The following is a 19843-nucleotide window of genomic DNA, read 5'->3' on the forward strand; positions in this document are numbered from 1 at the left end:
CCCTAAATTCTGTAATAAACCCCAGTTTGTATTAGAAATCGAGTCACCAACCGAGCCCTCTCCTTGGGGTAAGCTCCATGTCCTAATATTGTCCTCAAAGAAAAGTTATTAAGTCCTATCTTAGATAACCCACTGAACATATCACTTCTCTGAGCACTATGTACTGGACAGTGCAGCATAACATGCACCACAGTCTCAGAGACTCCACACCACAACAACCATCATCATGTTCCCCAATGAGGAACAGCCCACGAGCCAACCCACTGTGGCCTAATCGGAGGCGTGTCAGTTTAGTGTCATCCCAGCGTGAGAGGACGGGCCTAGAAGGGTCATTAACTGTTGGAACTATGCTGTGCATCAGTCTCCCTTTTGTTTCATCATCCCACGTTTGTTGCCACTGCTTTTTAATACTGTCCTGTATAACAGAACGACACTCCATCCTACCAAGAGGTACTCTGAGGTGTATTTCTGACTTCTTTAGACTGGCCTTAGCAAGACTGTCTGCAACATCATTTCCCTCAAGACCAGCATGAGCTGGGACCCATAAAAGCCCCACATCAAAACCTGCTAATTCAAGTTTATACACCTTCAGGACGTCAGGACGTCCCTTACTTCCTTCTCCCCCTTCCAAGGCCATCAACGCTGACAGTGAATCAGTGCGAATGACTTCCTCCAGCCACCACAGTGCCCACAGAAGTCACGCAACAGTGTATATTCATGACGTCATTTGAGATTACCAAAAGACAAACAAACAAATAAACAAAAAACAAAACAAAACATACTGCAATAAAAACGAATTAAAATGTAACTAAATAAATATTCTTAATGAAGTAATAAAACAATATGTCGGGCTTCATTCATGCGTTTGCCTTTTTGTACCTAAACTCTATTCAAAGTATTTCTAATATTTTAGCTAACTAGTTTTAGGTTAGTTAGATAATTATTTAGATATTTATCTTCATTTTTGAATACATATCTCTATTCTCTAGCTGTCCTTGAACGGTGAGCAACACAGGAAACTGCTAAAGGTTCTCCTATCTAATGTTTCCTTCATATTTCAGTATTAATTAATTAAAGCCCATTTGCTGAACAGTCAATTTTATTGGAGTTTACATAAAGGCCTTGCACAACATTTTAAATTATATATATATAAATATACAGCTGCTCATTTGAGTAAATATATCAATATTGCATAAATACATTGATTATACATTTATTTTGAAAAATAAAAAACAAAACAGCGGGAATACTTGCTTACCGCCTGTTAAAAGTTGTCTCACTCAAATAAAAATGTCCAGAGCCTAACTTAATAGCAATTTTGACCGTTCTGCAAGATGTCATTTCTCAGTTCTACCACCAGAGCGCACTATCGCCGTTCTCTAAATATTGTGCATTTGTTTTAAGCATTGCTCTCTGTGGAAGTGCATACAAGGCCAAGACTGATCAGATAGCAGGTTACTAATCTTAGTCTGAGCTGCCATAAACGAATTATCTACCCATATAATGTAATTTAAACTAGTAAGAAAGAGGTTTCTGTTCATGGTAGGAAAGGTTTCATTTAATTCAATATGTGCAGTTCACTTTGGGCTGAACTTCCCACCACTGTCTGAATCAACACCGACCCAAGCATTGGTCGGATAAATTGAGTATCGATAGTCTAGAAAAAATTAGTTGTTTTCTTGAATATTTAGAATTACTTTCCCACAGCGCATGGTCTATATTAAATTAGATCTGCTGAAATACCCTCATGCTGCAGTTGTAAAAGTAGAAAACTATGCAGACCTGACCACCAATTTTAAAAACTCTTTTTGCCAACAAACTTTTATATCTTAACTTAACATATTAGATCTAGATTTTACATTTTAGTATGTCATCATTGGCTCTATTGTAATCAATCTATTATTAATCTATATGCCAATCTATTTGTAGCATAGCACACTTTCGTTAGCATTAAACAAATATACCTATTGCTTTATGTAACTGCATTGATCTCTTATTTGTTAATCTGAATGTCATTTATTATATATATATTGTTTCTTTTAATATATTGATGACTTTGCCCAGGTGTGAGACAGGTCCAAAGTATGGTCTATACACATCTGTCTGTGGCTTGAGCATTTGCATCAAACAGAAATCCCACTGATTGATTGCTATAACTTGCATAAGCCTTGTGCAATTGTCTCTATTGTAACAGTTTATTAGCTCACCTAAAAACCTGGATTCTTACAACAATTTGTTGGCCAAATTGTAAAAAGTTGAAAGGACCTTGTAAGAAAACATTTGCTTATAAAGGCAGTACATCTGACGAGGATTAGCCTGATAATCCCATTTGAGACGAAACTCCACTCTGCTTCATTATGGGAACCAGATGCATATGAATTCATTTAGCATGACAAATATACACAAGTCAGGGAGGAAATGTATAGCACTGGTAAACAGGGCCAGTGTATGTGTTTTATCATGGCCTAATGAAAGCACGCTGGTGTCAAGTATCAGGTTTACAGCCCGAAAAGCCCATTCTCTCCTATGATCACATTGTGTTTGCTATTAATATTTGTCAAAACTGTTTACTCAATACTGACCCAATAAAGTCACACGAGTTGATATATGAGTGAGGATGTTGTGACAGGATATAACAAAAGATGGCGACATGTGGTGGCAGAGTGGTTAGCTCTGCAGTCCCTCAGCAAATCCCAGGCGGCCAACCCTCCCGGTGAATATGTTGTGTTTTCTCCCCTCAAAGACATGCCTGTGTGAGGTGAATTTGTCACCTCACACTGGCCATGGGTTTCAGAATGATGAAATAAGAGGACTGTTCCATAGCATAACAGTTGATTAGAAATGCCTCTTTTGAAGGATGAAAAGTGCTCAAAATGTTGTCTGTAACAGGAAGCAGGATACAACACAGATAAAGTACAAAAGGTTTTACAACATAAACTGCAAATGGTGAAGTCTCCAGCCTTTGATTACAAGTGATTATGTGCAAAATGTAACTGTCACATTCTTTAAACAAAACAAAACTTTAATGAGTTGCTATTCACCATAACCCCTGAGTCATGTGGGTCTATATTCTCAGATAGTTTGCACATTTAACCCAGTAAAACTTGGTAAAAAGTAGACTATTTTTACTCCTGAAATACCCCTGTGCATGGAGCACTGTGTGTATGTATGGCACTATAATGAAGTTGTGTAGATAAGGAAGCAGGGCCGGTCCTAGCTTTCAGAGGGCCCTAAGCAGAATGTGTGTCTGGGCCCCTGGACAGTGGATGTACCTGGACTCAGCTATTGGTGACTCACATTTGACGACATTATGACCAGGCTCTCATCATCTTGACCTATTGTGTTTCTATTTATGTCACCAAAAGACTGAAATGTTTTAATCTAACTTGTAAAACAGAAGTTCAAAAGTACCTCAGCAGCCTCAGTGCAACTCGGGGTGTGAACACATAGATAAAACAAATGTAGGCAGCAGATATTTTGGTACTATATATATATATATATATATATATATATATATATATATATATATATATATATATATATATATATATATATATTTCTAACAAAAAACAAACAAATATAATCTTTATAGAGGAATATTTAGGTTGCTGTAAACACCCAAGCACTGTTTCTAGTATAACTTTACATATTATATTATTTTCAATACAAATGGCTCTAGGGGGCCCTCTGGTGACATTGGGGCCCTAAGCAGCTGCTTAGTCTGCTTATAGGCTGGACCGGCCCTGCAGGCAGACCTAATGAACTCACATGACACTTCATCCTAGACTCAATTAATATTACATAAGGCCTATTGTTATTTGATTGAATACTAGGCTACACTTGCAAACATTAGTGTTGTATTCATTGAGCAAATCATGTTTATGCCAAAAGTATGCAGGCATAAACATATAGTTTCCATAGACATTTTGCCTTCTCCAAACATTTCAAAAGTAGGTCCACTGGCAGAGGACAAAACCCATGTGTATATGACAGTTAACAATGGAAAGTAACAGCAGACAATGCAGTTTAAACGCACTCTATTGATCTGGACACGTTCACAAAACGCAGTGTGAAACAGTGTGAAGAGCGCCTTAGTTCTGGGTGTTGATAATCTTGTTTTGGGTTTTAAGTTTTTAAAAGGGGCTCGTGCGTAATGATGCAGTGTTTTACAGACAGTTAAAAGCCAAAAAAGAGCACAAAGGAAAAGGCAGTGGAGGAGACGCACGGGGGGGACGGCGCAGGGCCAGTGTTAACCACGCCCACAGACACGGCTCCTTTCGCGTTCCTTATCCACAACCTCGCGCACGTTGGAGAGAGAGAAAGACAGAAACAAGAGTGGCCACCGCGCGGAGAAAGAGAGAGGCGAGCCGGGCAACGAACATGGCCAGAAACACGTCGCGTCGGGTTGAGATTGTAGAGTCTGATCGTTACGCGCGTCCCAAACTCTCCTCCAGAACCTTTCTCGGGGCCATGGCGCGGGGCTTGAAGGCGCACGACACGCTCCAGACCCCCGCCGACGAGTGAGCGAGCTGGGGCATCTACCTGCGAGGCTGTGGACAAAATGAGGGTCATTTTTATCCAGAATGCCGGGTTTGTCGCAGCGTTTTCGCCTTCCTCTCCTAGATACGAGTCGGTGGTTTGGTCGGTAGTGAATTTGGCAAGATCACATCCGCGCATCGAGGGGTGAGATCAGACCAAATTCATTTTTATGCGTTTTTTAAATTTTTTTTTCATTATAGACAATATTTCAGCCTTGAGTTATGAGTGGCTGCGGATTTCGACACTGAGGGCCTATTTTATGCCAGTAACGACACTAGATTTTTACATATAGCCAATATTTCAGGCTATTATGATGCATATGCACAGAGGACTGATTATTTCGCGAGTATTACATGATTAGGCTGGAAGAGTATCGCAGTTTATCACACTGATCAATGACAAATGATCGAGACAGTCTGCAATCTGCGCAATTCCATATAATAAGAGGTTATGATAAGAAAACGACGCTATTCTTTGTAATTTATTTATTTATTACCGCTATTATTACGACTAGTTTATAAGTGTTAGGCTGTATTATCATTTAGTAGAGATATTTAACTTTGGGAAAGGTTGTTATAATCCCTTTGGAGATGGAGACCGCGTATTTCTCGCCGCACCGGAGGCCATCGCGCTCCGAGTCCCTCAAGGCGCACGCGTCTCTGGGCAGGCTGTCCCGGGTCGAGCGCTCCCCTCCTCCTCCTCCTCCACCTCCTCCACCTCCTCCTAATCCACCGGTACCGGCCTGCAGCTCACCCGAGGACACGCCGGGGGCAGCGGGAACGAGCGAGGCGCGGAGGAACTCAGGCGTGAAGAAGCACCACCACAAGCACAACCTGAAACACCGCTACGAGCTGCTGGAGACGCTGGGCAGAGGCACCTACGGCAAGGTCAAGAAGGCCATAGAGCGGCATTCAGGCAGAGTGGTGAGAACTGTTTGGATATTTGACGTGTTTTTAATGCGCAGTGCAGCGGTTTTCAGACTAAACACCTTCATTTTGTCTTTTTTTAACATTACGAACTTAAATTCTGTATTGCATTGTCTTAAAAGAGAGGCTAAGTTGGTGTTGGGTCCCAAATGTTTGACCTTTGACCATGCATTATGCAAGTGGGACAATATCTGGACTAAACAACCACTAAATCAATAGGTCCTGAAGTAAACCATAACTGCTGTTTACTGAGCCAAAAACACAAACTAACTAACTATCTTACACACGCTGACATGTGCCATAGATGCTCGGACTAAACTGGGACTAAACCTGGAGAAAAACTGGGCTTAGACCAGGACTAACCCAAAGAAGAGAACCAAACTAGGTCCAGCGCTCTATGCTGCAAACTACAGTAGTGTTTATGTATCCATGTGGACAACAGCGCTCCAACATGGATATAAGTGCACTCTGAAGGTTTTTCTGGTGAAGAGTCTGCCACCTGCTTTGAATGTTCAACAGTATGACATTATCTAGCAATTTATAGTTTAAAAGTAGTATATATTAGATACATTTCATGCTATAATGTGGAAGACGTCAGAGAAATGAATAACTTCTCTGTGGAGGTGAGCAGAGCAGGTGGTGTGTCAAAAAAGAGTCAGTCAGAAAAGAAGTCCCATAATGCACCTTTAAGCTCAGTTTCATCTCTCTTGACCTGGTTTATACATTCCTATCTCTAAGCTTAGTCCTGGTTCATCCTTGTTTTTTAATATTGGTACAGTATGTGCCTCTATGTGAACACGAGCGCTCCCGAAATACTCTCCATGTTGTTTAGTCATTGCACACGTCCTCCATTCCGCTGGGACACCCCCTCCTGGTGCTAAAACAGGGGGACAGGGCAGGACCGTGGCACGCGCTCATCCGGTACAGAGGCCACATGACCGGATACCCGAGCGCAAATCCAGCTTCTGACCGACTGCTGCGCCTCCTCTGACCCTCAAAGCATCATGGAAAGTGCGTGACTATGCTCTGGAGAGGTCTGGAGCTGCAGCCTCACTCGCTTCAGTCTAAAGCAGCTGGCCCGGCACGTGTCATGGTTTGTTTTGTTTATGTTCGTCCATCCCTCTGGCTTTTCCCTCTGGGGTTGCAACTGTAAAAACTGGTATTTCCTAATGCGCAAAGTATTCCCGTGCTCATTTTAAATATAGTGTAATGGGTATGCTTCCGTATTAATGATTGTCAGCGTCTTGTTATATGCAACAGTTTTGAGGTCATTTTCTGATTGCAAAAGATGTAATATACCCTGTCTATATTGCACTAGGATTAAACCAGGACAAAGTTTGAACTGGACCAGAAAAAACAGACAAAATCATAAACAAATCGATTTTTTCTGTTTTTTCTTGCATCTATATTCGCCCAGTGTAGTTTTTTCTGTTCATCGTTACACCTGACTTTAAGTTTTGAAATGATTACTTTACTAAACTGAAAGTCCCATCTGTTATTGTGTCCCGTCCTTACCCTGTCCTATAACACGCTTCACCTAGATACCCAAATACATGTCAACATGCTGCAGAATTTGACCCGGGTGTCGAGCACTGGCAGGACACGGGGAACTTTCCATACACCAGGCATGCCAGGGCAAAACTTAGGATAAGGTCAACGTGGGCCCCCTGTTTCATCAGAGGAGTGCAGAGGAGCCAAACATGTGCTCGAGGTGTTCAAAACAACATTAATCAGGTAGACGTAACACAGTACACATCCATATTGTGAATAGAGTAAAGGGATGTTGTAAAAATAAGAATGATTGTTGATGTTTTGGGATTTCATTCATAATTTGACTAAGCAAATAATGCACTAAAGCAATACTAACGATATCATGGCATAAAATGTAACCACAACCTTTTTTCTTGTCTTGCTCAAACACTATTTTCAACTCACAGTGGTTCAAATATCTACAGCATAAGTAAATGTCTACCCAACTTTTTAGTTTAATAGCCTCATGCACAAATGGTCACGTGCTGCTTGGTAATATTACAGAAACTCTCCACTGGCCTGTCCCACTTGGCTCCCTGACGTCCACCATAGTGTGTTTTCCTATTCAGTTGTCAAAGCAGCAGCTCCAATATGAAGTGGTTTGCTTTTATTAGCATCTGAACTTGCACAATGCCTAACTTATGTTGACATGGGTCGAAGTCACTTGCTGTTTTTCCAAAGTCGGTTTTGATTGGCTGAACATAGTATTGGTATCAGTATTTGAAAGATGAAATGGATGGCTTGAGTAACTTGGAACGTTATACGGTGGAAAAAGTATTGCAGTAGACTAAGTTAGAGAAGGACACGGCTCATGTGTTAGCGTTATTGCGGGTAGTGGTTCTGAAACGCATGTGATTCTTGTATTGGTTTAGCAGGTAAGATTACAGTGTTGAGCCGTTTTTCAAATGTAGTTTTGACAGGTTTTAAAATATGCAATATGAGCTAATATGAATTCAATTTGTGCACAAAAATGTCTTCATCAGTACTGATCTTGGCGGTGAGATATGCTTTCTCATGGGTGTTTTCCTAATCCTGATTTATTACATACTGCGGGCATGTTTTCCAGTTTAAATCCAATTGTTTTGCACTGGTTTAGCCCTGGTTTAGAACAGATGTTGTCCTGGTTTGGTAATTGGGCCTTATCTTGGGTTTTATCTTGGTTTAGTCTTGTTTTGGTTCTGATTTAGTCTTGGTTTAGCTCTGGTTTAGATTTAATGTAGACCAGACCAATATTTCAACATTTATTTTAGATGTTACTTGCAAAAAATGTAACAATCATCAACCATGCATCGTCTGTCAGATCCTATTTTGCAATAAAACCAAATTTCATGTCCTCAAATTCATTGCACAACAAAAATCTGTCTGCAAAATAGGTCAGACCTCTTCTCTCTCCACGTGTGACTGTGCTAAAGTTGACTCGACCTCCTGACCACGGTCCCTTGTGACTTGAAACAGCAGATATGACAGTGTGGTGAGACTGTTATGCAACCTTCTTTAAATTCTTTTACCTTTCCGCTGTCCGTGCCACAAACGAGAGACGCAGAGACCAGAGGAAGGAGATACTTTAGCGGATGGCATTTTGAGAAAGATGGATCGGTTGTGGGCACATTGTACGTCAGCAAAAGAGAAGCTATAATCGACTGTCAGCATGTGCAAAGTTGTGTGTTTTATTACAAGGCAGGTACATGGAAACCTAAGATATATGATGAGTAGTTGAGCGTAAGTAGTATTTTAAGACCTGCAGATAAAACCAGGATTAAATGAGAGCTAAAACAGGATTAAATGGGGACTGACTTGGGTATGGTTGTCAGATGTGTTGAAAATCAGATACTAATACTAGTCTCGAAACTAGATACTCATTTGAGCAGGTATTGATACTAAAAAGTTACATTCACGGGACAGAAATTAACCATTCCTGAATATAATAATAATGATAACAACGACAATAATAATATTCTTATGTAGTGCTTTCCAGATGCTCAAAACCGCTTTACAGTTTCGTGCATTATTCATTCAGTCCACACTCGTTGACGGTAAAGTACTATTGTAGTCGCAGCTGCCCTGGGGTCGTCTGACATAGGTGAGGCTGCTAATCTGCGGCATTGGCCCCTCTGACCACCAACATTCACGCACACACCACTTTCATACTAAGTAGTGTGGGTGAAGTGTTGTGAAGACTAGTATACGCCACATATAAGTACTAAGATAATGTTGAAAATCACATTCTGTTGTCTAAATAAAGAGAAATTGAGTTTTTCCATATCGTGACAACACTAGAACTGGGACTAAACCAAGACCAAACCGCTAACAGTTTTGATGACAGTATATCAATGGTAAAACACGATTTTGCATGTATAGAATTAATTGAATCAAGACTAAACCAGGGCCAATCCAAAACTAAACCATACAAAATAGGATATTATGTCAACACAAACACAACATATTTGATATTTTACGTGGCTGAGTAAAATGGTAAGAATTGGACCAACCAGGACTTAACCAGGACCACTTCAGCCCTAACCACACTGGGCTATGATTATAGGGAGAGTGAAAGAGCATTTTTGGAATTATGTGCGTTGATGTAAAAATTATATTGCTTGGATAAAGCTGGAAGCAAATCAGAACTAAACCAGGACTAATCCAGAACTGAACCACCAGTGTTTGAAATACTGTTTAGCAAAATGGCAAATGTCCCTGCAGTTTATGCCCATGAGCTCAGAGATGTTCTGAGAAGGTGCATGCTCATGAAACCAGGACTAATTTAAGACAAAACCACAGCTAAACCAGACTAACATGGACCTAAACCAGGACTAAACAGAGCCAACCAGAACTTACACATGCACTGTGTAATTCTGGTGGAGGCTCCAACAGATGCTATTACTTTGCCTGGAAATATTCCCTAGTATGGCATTAAACGTTTTGTCATCATATTGTTGTTTCCAAATAATAAAGACAACGATGAGAAACATTACAATTCATATAAATACAGCACTGCAGAGATGTATATAATGGTATGGTATAATGGTATAGTCCTGCTTTAGCCCTGGTTTAGTCCTGGTTTAGTCCTGGTTTAGTCCTGGTTTAGACCTGGTTTAGTCCTGGTTTAGTCCCGGTTTAGTCCTGGTTTAGACCTGGTTAATTCTGTTTTAGACCTGGTTAATTCTGTTTTAGTCCTGCTTTAGTCCTGGTCTAGTCCTGGTTTAGTCCTTATTTAGCCCTGGTTTAGTCCTGGTTTAGTCCTGTTTTAGTCCTGTTTTAGTCCTGTTTTAGTCTTGGTTTAGTCCTGGTTTAATTTTGGTGTAGTCCTGGTTTAGTCCTGGTTTAATCCTGGTTTACTCCTTGTTTAGTCTTAGTTTAGTCCTGGTTTAGTTCTGGTTTACTCCTTGTTTAGTCTTAGTTTAGTCCTGGTCTAGTCCTGGTTTAGTCCTGATTTAGCCCTAGTCTAGTCCTGGTTTAGTTCTTATTTAGTCCTGGTTTAGTCCTGGTTAACTCCTTGTTTAGTCTTAGTTTAGTCCTGGTTTAGTCCCTGTTTAGTCCCTGTTAAATTCTTTTTAAATCTTTGACATTCCTGAGTGCAAAGTCCTGTTTCTGTCCATTGTTTGTCCCTGGGTCAGTCACGGTTGAGCCTGTGAAGTGTTTTTGGGGGTATTTGGAGAACCCTACGTCCCAGTGTATTAAATGCTATAGTGATGACTCTTCTAAAGACGATATCACGTTATCCCAGGACCAAATGAGCAGTGACACATAAAAGGCCTTTCACAGCAGGAAATGAGAGCAAAGAGAAGGTTAATATCCTGTATCCGTCATGAACGAGAGGGAGAGGACAGGACAGAGAGGGGAAGAGAGGGGTAGAGCGGGGCAGAGGGAGAGAGGAAGAGAGGGGGGGTTAAAAAGAGGAGAATGAGAGAGATACAGGACAGAAAGAGATTAAGAGAGCAGTGGGGGAGAGAGAGAGGAGAAGAGAGGGGAACAGGGCAGGATGGGAGGGTGACTGAAAAAGAGAGATAGGGAGAGTGGAAGGAGCAGAGAGAAAAAGAGAAGAGGGAGAAACAATGATGTAGAAAGAGGAAAAGTTTTCATGAGAAAGTTTAAGAGCAGAAGAGAAAGAAAAAAAGGTGTAGCCAAGAGAGTAAAAGAGAGAGAGAGGTATAGAATGAGGGGAGTTATGGGGCAAAAAAGGGAGAGGTATGGGGAGGTAGAGGGAGAGAGAGAAAGGGTGGAGAAAAGAATTAAAGAGCAGCAGAGAGAGAAAGAGAGAGAGCAAGGTGTAGCCAAAAGAAGAAAAGGGAGCGGGATGGATAGAGAGGTATAGAATGAGGGCAGTTATTGGGGGGGGTGGAGGAAGAAAGAGAAAGGGAAAAGCGGGAGAGAGAGAAAGGTGTAGCCAGGAGAAGAAAAGGGAGATTGAAGAATGAGAGAGAGAGAGGGTAGAGAGAGATTAAGAGAGCAGAGAGGGAGAGAGAGATTAAGAGAGCAGAGAGGGAGAGAGAGAAGCAGGGAGAGAGAAAAGGGAGAAGAGAGGAGGAGAGGGAGGGATGAATAGATGGGAGGTTGATTGAAAAAGAGAGATAGGGAGAGTGGGTATAAGAAGAGAGAAAAAGAGAAGAGGGAGAAACTGATGTAGAAAGAGGAAAAGTTTTCATGAGAGAAAGTTAAAGAGCAGCAGAGAGAGAGAAAGAGAAAGAAAAAAGGTGTAGCCAAGAGAGTATGAGGGGAGTTATGGGGGGGTGGAGGAAGAGAGAGGGAAAGGTGGGGTTAAAAGCCAAGACAAAGAGAGAAGCAGGAGAGAGAGAGATAAAGAGAAAAAGATGTAGCCAAGAGAAAAAAGGGAACGGGATGGAGAGAGTGGTATAGAATGATGAGAGTTGGGGACAAGAGAGGGAGAGGTATGGGGGGTATAGACAGAGAGAGAGAGAAAGGTGTAGCCAAGAGAAGAAAAGGGAGCAGGATGAAGAGAGAGGTATAGAATGAGGGGAGTTGGATTGGTTGAGAATAGTGAGAGACAGAGGGAGAAAGGAGGGAGAGAGAGAGAGAGAGAGAGGGAGGGAAGGGGGACCCCAGTACCAAAACAAGCCCGGGACGACCTCACTTATATCAATATGAATTCAGGAGGATTACATCACCGCCCAAAAATGGATCCACTGGAGAGGTTCGGAGGGGGAAGTCTGACATTCCTGAAGTAGATGTGGTGTTAGAGGAATAGTGTTATGATCCTGGGTGTTTTTCATATTGTACTTCTATGTAAAAGTGACAGACTCCTTAATCATTCCAGTACGGTCTTTCTCAACTGGACTGAGAAGAGACAAGAAGTTTGCAAACGCTTCGTAAAATATTTGGTTCACATGTAGCATTTAACACTGTGTAACATTTCTGGCGGAGGGTCGGCCATTTGCTCGTCTCCGTGGAGATGTTATTAATCATTCCCTTTATTGTGCAGCAGTATGGCATTGAACGTCTGTGAATCTGTGCTGTATTTGTTCAATTACTGGTGTATTACCTTGAAAACGATCATTCTTACAGGTCAGATCTGTGGCGAGGCAAGCCCACTCAATTTAAGTTTTCCATGGAGATAGATAGATATCTCCCGGGACACAAGTAGCAACATTTCTGGTGGTGTGTAGCGTTAAAATTCTGTCATGTTCATTGAGAAAGCAGCTTAACACCAACACGCCAACTCACAGTAAAAAAAATCTGCTTAACTCTGCACGCTTTTTCAAAACAGGGTCAAACGCAGCTAAACCGAAACCAAACACTAAGCTAAGTTCAGGCTACTAACATGAACTAAACCAGGTCCAGTCTAAATATCTGGATGGCTCTGATTTGAAGGGCTGATACACATTTCTAGTGTCTTGACAGTAATAGAGATGAGAGTTGAGGACAGTGGGCCAGCTGGCTCCGCTGTCTGATCCACAGTCCTGTTTAATCACCCGTTTCAGAGTCAGGGGAACATGAGGAGAGGCTGCAGAGATACCTGGCTCAAACTCAACCCCACTGTGGGAGAGCAGGTCGCAAAGTTCACCCGCTTAAAACAAGGAATCTGGGGTCATTAAGATGAATGGGAAGCCCCTTTTGTAATAAGTAAATTTTGACTTTGACTTGGACCTGTGCTGTTTAATATTTGGTGATACTTTATAATAACTACACTGCTGCATCGTAATTAGTCATAACAAAGCATCAACAAAGACTCAATTTATAATATATATGTACAGTTTATCGCAATTTTACATGCTTTTTCACAGCATATGAACGTGCGTTGTGTTCTGCGTTCTGATTGGCTAAGGGACTGTAGACCATTGTCAAGTTTTTTTCCCCAAAACCCACGATGTCGATGAAACGTTCTGCACTGACAAAGGCGCCTACGAAGGTTTGAACTTTGAGAGTGTTTAAACAAGAGAGAAATGTGAGAAAATGTTAACGCCTGTGTGAGAAAAGTGTATAAAGTGTGTGGTGAGGAAAAAAAATTGACTGCACAACGCTGCCGAATCCTCCACGTATCACCGAATAAGAACATAAAATTGGAGAACAAAGTAAGTAGTAAAAAATCGGCATTGATCGGCAATATGGCGTCTTGAAAATAATTGATTAAAGATTGCTCAAACATGCACGAATCACTCAAAATACAACCCCGGGTGAGTCAATGGTGGAAGGAAACAACTATAACGTGGTTAAAAGCTCTGAAAAGTCAACTTTGCCTAATAGGGGATGCCTGCTTTAAGGGATTAAAGTTAGAAGTTCGAGTATTACGTAGTTACTAAGCCTGAATCGTTCTTAATAAACTTTGTTCATTATGAGTCTTTGTTCAAGCTTTATTTTAAACTGGTAGCAGAGTATTTAAGAGCATTGGGGCTCCTCAAAGTGAACTTCTTGGACAAGAGCCTCTCATCCATTGTAATGGGCCCAGGCTAATAGTAGTGCTGTTCTTATAAAGTGTTAAGATTATACTTATCTTGGTTTTACATTTGTAAGCGATTTCTCAATTAAACGTGAGTCTTGAATTGGTCTCAGTTTTCAGTCCAAGAGAGTGATGTAGTGCATTAGTGAAAATATTTACAAGTGGTGTTTAACTGACTACAATTCACATAATAAGCCTGACCTAGTTGTAATCCTCAGAATTAAACCAGGTCCACACTTAAATACAAATACAGCTATTTTGTCTAAAACGGGAAAAACGAGTGTTGACCAGGACTAGAACAGGACCAAACTAAGTCTACATCAGGACTAAACTGCGGTCAAACCAGGACCATGCGTGAATACACAACTAGTCCAGGACTACACTGGATCAAAACATCTACTGTCAAAAGTTAGATGAGAAAACAGTTTTAAGAAGATTGCCAAAAATTGTAGTACATGAAAATCCCGCATCATACTTAACCTTTACCAAACTGTACTGGATCTGAATGTGTTTCTAGTTTAAAAACCTAAGGAATCCAAGTTCGAGGAAAACATTAAAAACAAACCAATTTGACCAATTTTGAGCGCAGCAGGCCGGACCCCCTCAGACCCATTCCCGTCCATTACTATGAGTTCTTCAAATGCGATGAAGTTGAGGCACGTTCTCTGGATGGGAGTGATCCGGTTTGGTCCTATTTTTATTGATGTACACAGTAATTAGCTTGGCACCCACTGCCGGCCTGTGGTTTCTTACTGCTGCAAGGAAGAAAGACGGGCCTCCACTGAATTACAACCCATGCTCTGCAGAACCGGGAGGACAAAAGTTTAAACCAACAAACTTTAGACCAAATAAACTCAGTGTTCTGTGTTTTGGGATTTTATTAAAGGAGAGTATTATGCACGAGTAGGGATGGTTGATATATTGGTTATTGGTGATACTGGAGGGGTTTTCCCACTCATTCCTGTTGGTTTGATATGGAAAAGTCATGCAATAATTGGCACCAATATTTTTTGTGCACTGTCCCGCTCTCTATGTGTGTCAATACCAGATTTGTCAGATTTGTCTTAACAGACTAATGAGAGAGAGTGAAGATGGAAGTAGAAGAAGACATAGCATTAAACCTATCTATCTCACATTTTTAATTAAAGTTGTTTTAATTGCAAAAAGTAACTTGAAAACATGCGTCTTACTGTGTCACGCCTTTAAACATTTGACCTGTAATTTGACCCTGTGATGTCTCCAGCTTGTCGCCATGGAGATAGAGTTTAATGCCATATTTTGTTGAACATTCCTGACAAACAATAACGTCATCAACAGCAGGTGACAGACCTTTCACCAGAAAAGCTACATAATGCACATTAATTCAAGTTAAGTCCCATGTGAGACAGTCTTTACTTCCTGGTTATCAGGTTAAGAACTTGTTTTGTTTGGTTTACTATTACTGATGGAGTCCTCATTTGACCTGTTTTAGCCTTGGTTTAGTTCTAGTTTAGGATGTTTTAGAGCTAGTTTAGACCCCATTTGCCCTTAGACATGGTTTAGTCCTGGTTTAGCTCTAATTGAAGATGTTTTTTGCCCTTAGATATGGTTTAGTCCTGGTTTAGTCCTGTTTTAGTCCTGTTTTAGCTCTAGTTTAAGATGTTTCAGAGCTAATTGTAGTCCCCATTTGTCCTTAAACCTGCTTTGGTCCTGGTTTAGTCCTGGTTTAGTTCTAGTTTAAGATGTTTTAGAATTAGTTCTAGTCCCCATTTGTCCTTAGACCTGCTTTAGCCCTAGTTTAGCCTCGGTTTAGTCCCATTTAGTCTGTACCATTCCGTGGTTGCTACTGAAAGAAGGCAAAAGTTTAAACTAACAAACTTCAGCCCAATCCTGCTCTATAAAAGACATGATCAAAGTAAAGAAACGTCCAATTGTAATGTTTAGGCTACACTTCCAGAGACATGTGCAGGGCAGTGTACTGTGATTCGTTTATTTGGACTAGAGGAAGCTAACCCCTCATTTCAAACTGGAACAGGATGGGAAGCTGAGTGAACCAAGTTAGCTCGACCTTGGTGGTATTGCCATGACAGTGAAATATTCCCAAATAAAATGTAGCGGACTGTGGAGACTCACGCTGAGAGCCCTTTGGCAAACCCCCGCTTCACCTCGGCTCACTCTCTTTCCTTCATAAAAAAGGTTTAAAGTGTGGTCTGTTGACTATTTTTAGTCAGAGAAAGTGTTTTGTACCTTTCTAATAAGCCATTGTTACTTTTTAATTAGTAGTTGTAAAAAATAAATGTAAAGTTGACCTATTTGCTGTATAGAAGCACTTATCAACCACTAGTAACGATAAGTACTATTGCAATTAAAATACATACTTTAGTTATTAACAATATGGAAAATGTCTAATTACAAAAGCATTGCAATAAAATGTGTTTTAATAGTAGAACTCTGTTTAAAGTTCACATTTTAAACGTAAATCTCAAAGTTTTGCAGTCTGACTTCCGTTTTAATCGCTTCTCGTTTCATCACTACCCTTTGTTATGAAGTATTTTTGCAGATAAACTGTCTGAAAACACTAGCAATAGGTTACAGTGGCTTAGGTGGTAGAGTGGGTATCTTATAACTGGAAGATTAGTGGTTCAATCCCAGCTCCTACCAGTGCGTACTGTCATTGTGTCCTTTGGCAAGACATTTCACCGAGGTATGAATGAGTGATTGGTGTGGTCGGTTCGGATTGTTAGCCACAAAATACAACTATAATTTACTAATACCAGTACAGTTTTTTTGGTATACAGTGGTCCCTTGTTTATCGTGGGGGTTGTGTTCTAAAAATAATCCGCAGTAGGCGAAATCCGTGAAGTAGTCAGCTTTATTTTTTACAATTTTTATATATGTTTTGCAGCTGTAAATCCCCTCACCACACACTTTATACACTTTTCTCACACAGGCATTAACATTTTCTCACATTTCTCTCTTGTTTAATTAATTAATAGTGACTCACGTGTATTTCACAGTTCCTCTGACCACGCCTCTTCGTCCTGGCGCCACTCCACTGTAGTGTCGATCAAACATTTATGTAAATTTATATAAACCACGATATAATGAGAGACAACTGTTGTCCATATAATGCGGGTTGTGGTTTAGCTGTTTCCCAGAGCCCCATATAACTTAGCAGTACCAACCCTACCTGGATAAACAGTATTTTATGACATTTTTATCACTTTGTCGCTGGGCAGTGCTTATAGATACTGCCATCCTATCCCGTGTGAAACTACCCCATGATCCCTCAATTAAAAGAGGATTGGAGTTATTTTGATGGTTTGGTGATTCCCTGATTAAATATAGGAGCAGAACAATGTCTCCTCTGTTTAAACACCTCACTACAGAGTACGGCGGCTGGAGATAAAGATGCTATTGTTTATTATCACACAGTTTAACTACATGGGCCTATTAAGGTCAATGAAGGAAAGTTACTGAGCACTCGAGTTTTAATTGCATCATTGGAATGAACAGTTTTTGGGTATATATAAAATTACTAGGTTGGCAAGTTATTGACAAGGTAACAAGCGTAGAGCAGCAACAGTAGTAGTTGTAGTAGTTAAATACCAATTTGCCTCTATATTTTTACCTATACCTGTCTCAACAGTTGGTTCTATTGGTTTTCTTGTATTTATCAGTTTCAGCTAACCTCTGCAAACATAATTACTTGTCTGTCGAAAACCCCAAAATCTAACTGAAGTATTGTGTGTTTTTGTAGGTGGCCATCAAGTCGATTCGAAAGGACAAGATCAAAGATGAGCAGGACATGGTTCACATTCGTAGAGAGATCGAAATTATGTCATCGCTTCGTCACCCCCACATCATCTCTATATATGAAGGTAAGCAACGTGCTACTTTACAATATATCGTATTTTCCGGAATATAAGTCGCAGTTTTTTCATAGTTTTGCAGGGGGTGCGACTTATCACTCAGATGTGATTTATATTTGAATTTATTTATTTTTCTTCATTATTATGCATTTTTTGGCTGCGGTGCGACTTACACTTCAGTGTGACTTATACTCAGGTGTGACTTATACTCCAGTGGGATTTATACTCCAGTGGGACTTATACTCAGGTGCGACTTATACTCCAGTGGGACTTATACTCAGGTGCGCCTTATACTCCAGTGGGACTTATACTCAGGTGCGAATTATATTCCAGTGGGACTTATATTCCAGTGGGACTTATACTGCAGTGCGACTTATACTGCAGTGGGACTTATACTCCTGTGCGACTTATACTCCAGTGGGTCTTATATTGCAGTGGGACTTATACTCAGGTGTGACTTATACTCCGGTAAATATGGAGTGTATATGAGGGAATTTAATTTAATTTTTTTTAATTTAATCACTTACAAGAATATACTTGGGTACCACAGCTTTAAAGAACTAAAAACAAATATTACTAAGTAAGTAAAAAAAGAGTATTCTATTATTATATATTATTATATTATTACTATCACTGGATCACAGGAACCACCATTCTTACCACTGCTAGTCTACTTCAAATTTACTACTACGTCTACTTCTACTACTGCTACTACTACACCTTATTTAACCCCTAAACACGAGTCCTGCCTCGGTCTCGACTGTGGACTGCCTTGTTTTGACACATAGACATCATAATAAGACTTCCACTACAGCGCTCATGTTATTTATGTTTTCGGCACCGTCTGGGACCCTGAGCCTCCTTTGATTCATTTGAGCCCGAGTCTCTGCTCTGTGCATATGGTAAATGTTAATACGAATGTGCTTTAGGGATGGGTTTTCATCACATCGTGGGGACTAAAATCTGTATAAAATCAATTTAAGAGGACCCTACGGTTTAAAGGGGGCCAGAAATCGGGTCCCCATGTTGTACATTTTTCAAAATTTAAGTCAGCAGCATAGTTTAGGATTAAAATATGGGTTCATTTAGGTTAAGATTAGAGGTGTGCAATGTAACTTTTCTGGTGCTCGTTTCCATGACATGTTATTGCTTAGCCTGCAGTAGATGTTTTAGTTAAGATTAGGATCGGTCTCCAAGAAATGAATTTAAGTCCCTACAGAGCATGGAAACCCAATATGTGTGTTTGTACATGTTTACCAAATCTTACGGGGACTCAAACGTTACACATCTCTTGTGGGGTCCAGATCATGATTATCCCCTTCTTACCTGGTATTTTTATCCAAAACATCTCAAAGAAAAATTTCCTAATGTTAAACTTGATTTAATGTTACAGAAAGTTATGACAAAATGTATTTTTTGATGTTACAATAAAGGTTCATTTGTATTATGCCCTCAACAATCTATAACCCTAAAGGTGGCGCTGTCCTGGTCAAACCTGGTATACACCTAGTTTACGTCCAGTATACTATAGATTAAATGTTAGTCCAGTTTCAGATCTGATATAGCCTGGGTATAACTTTCGTCGAGTCTTGGTAGATCTACAAAGCCAAATATTTTATGACCATGTAAAATTGCAGTCCTATGTGTATAATGTCCCCATAAGCCTCTTGAATATAAGAGTGTGTGTGTATGTGTGCGGGGGAGGTGGAAGGGGGGTATTTCGGGGGATTCCACATCTGAGAAGGCTCCTGTCTTGTCTCTCCTCGCTCTGGTCTTGATCTGAATGCCAGACATGTGCAAAAACTTAGAAAGGACTGCAGCTGCATACCAAATTATACTAGGCCTATGCTGTTCTGTGTGTCTTTATACATACACTGCTATGGCAACAGGTGGGGAAAATTGATTTATTTCTTTTATTATTGAAAAATGCGCTTGGAAAATGGTCAGCGAGTAAGAAATATGCATTAATGTCCATGTGTTTTGGTAGACTACTGGTTTAGATTTAATACATGATACAAATGTCGTCTGCACCAGGTTGAATACAGGACTAAATACGGATGGTTTTACATATTAAAAACAAGTAAATGGCTTTTAATTATAATTTT

General features: G+C 40.3%; 1 protein-coding gene across 1 annotated transcript in view; it reads left to right on the plus strand.

Annotated features, from left to right (window-relative positions):
- Window positions 1-4299: 4299 nt before the first annotated feature.
- Window positions 4300-19843, plus strand: part of nuak1b (NUAK family, SNF1-like kinase, 1b) — a 34105-nt gene continuing 18561 nt past the window's right edge. Inside the window, exons 1-2 of the mRNA XM_033967889.2 lie at window positions 4300-5462; window positions 17627-17747. Of these exons, the coding sequence (XP_033823780.1) occupies window positions 5130-5462; window positions 17627-17747 (454 nt within the window). The 5' untranslated portion in view covers window positions 4300-5129. The remainder of the gene's footprint in view (window positions 5463-17626; window positions 17748-19843) is intronic.

This window comes from Periophthalmus magnuspinnatus, chromosome 6, assembly GCF_009829125.3.
Source record: "Periophthalmus magnuspinnatus isolate fPerMag1 chromosome 6, fPerMag1.2.pri, whole genome shotgun sequence".
Lineage (NCBI taxonomy): Eukaryota > Metazoa > Chordata > Actinopteri > Gobiiformes > Gobiidae > Periophthalmus > Periophthalmus magnuspinnatus.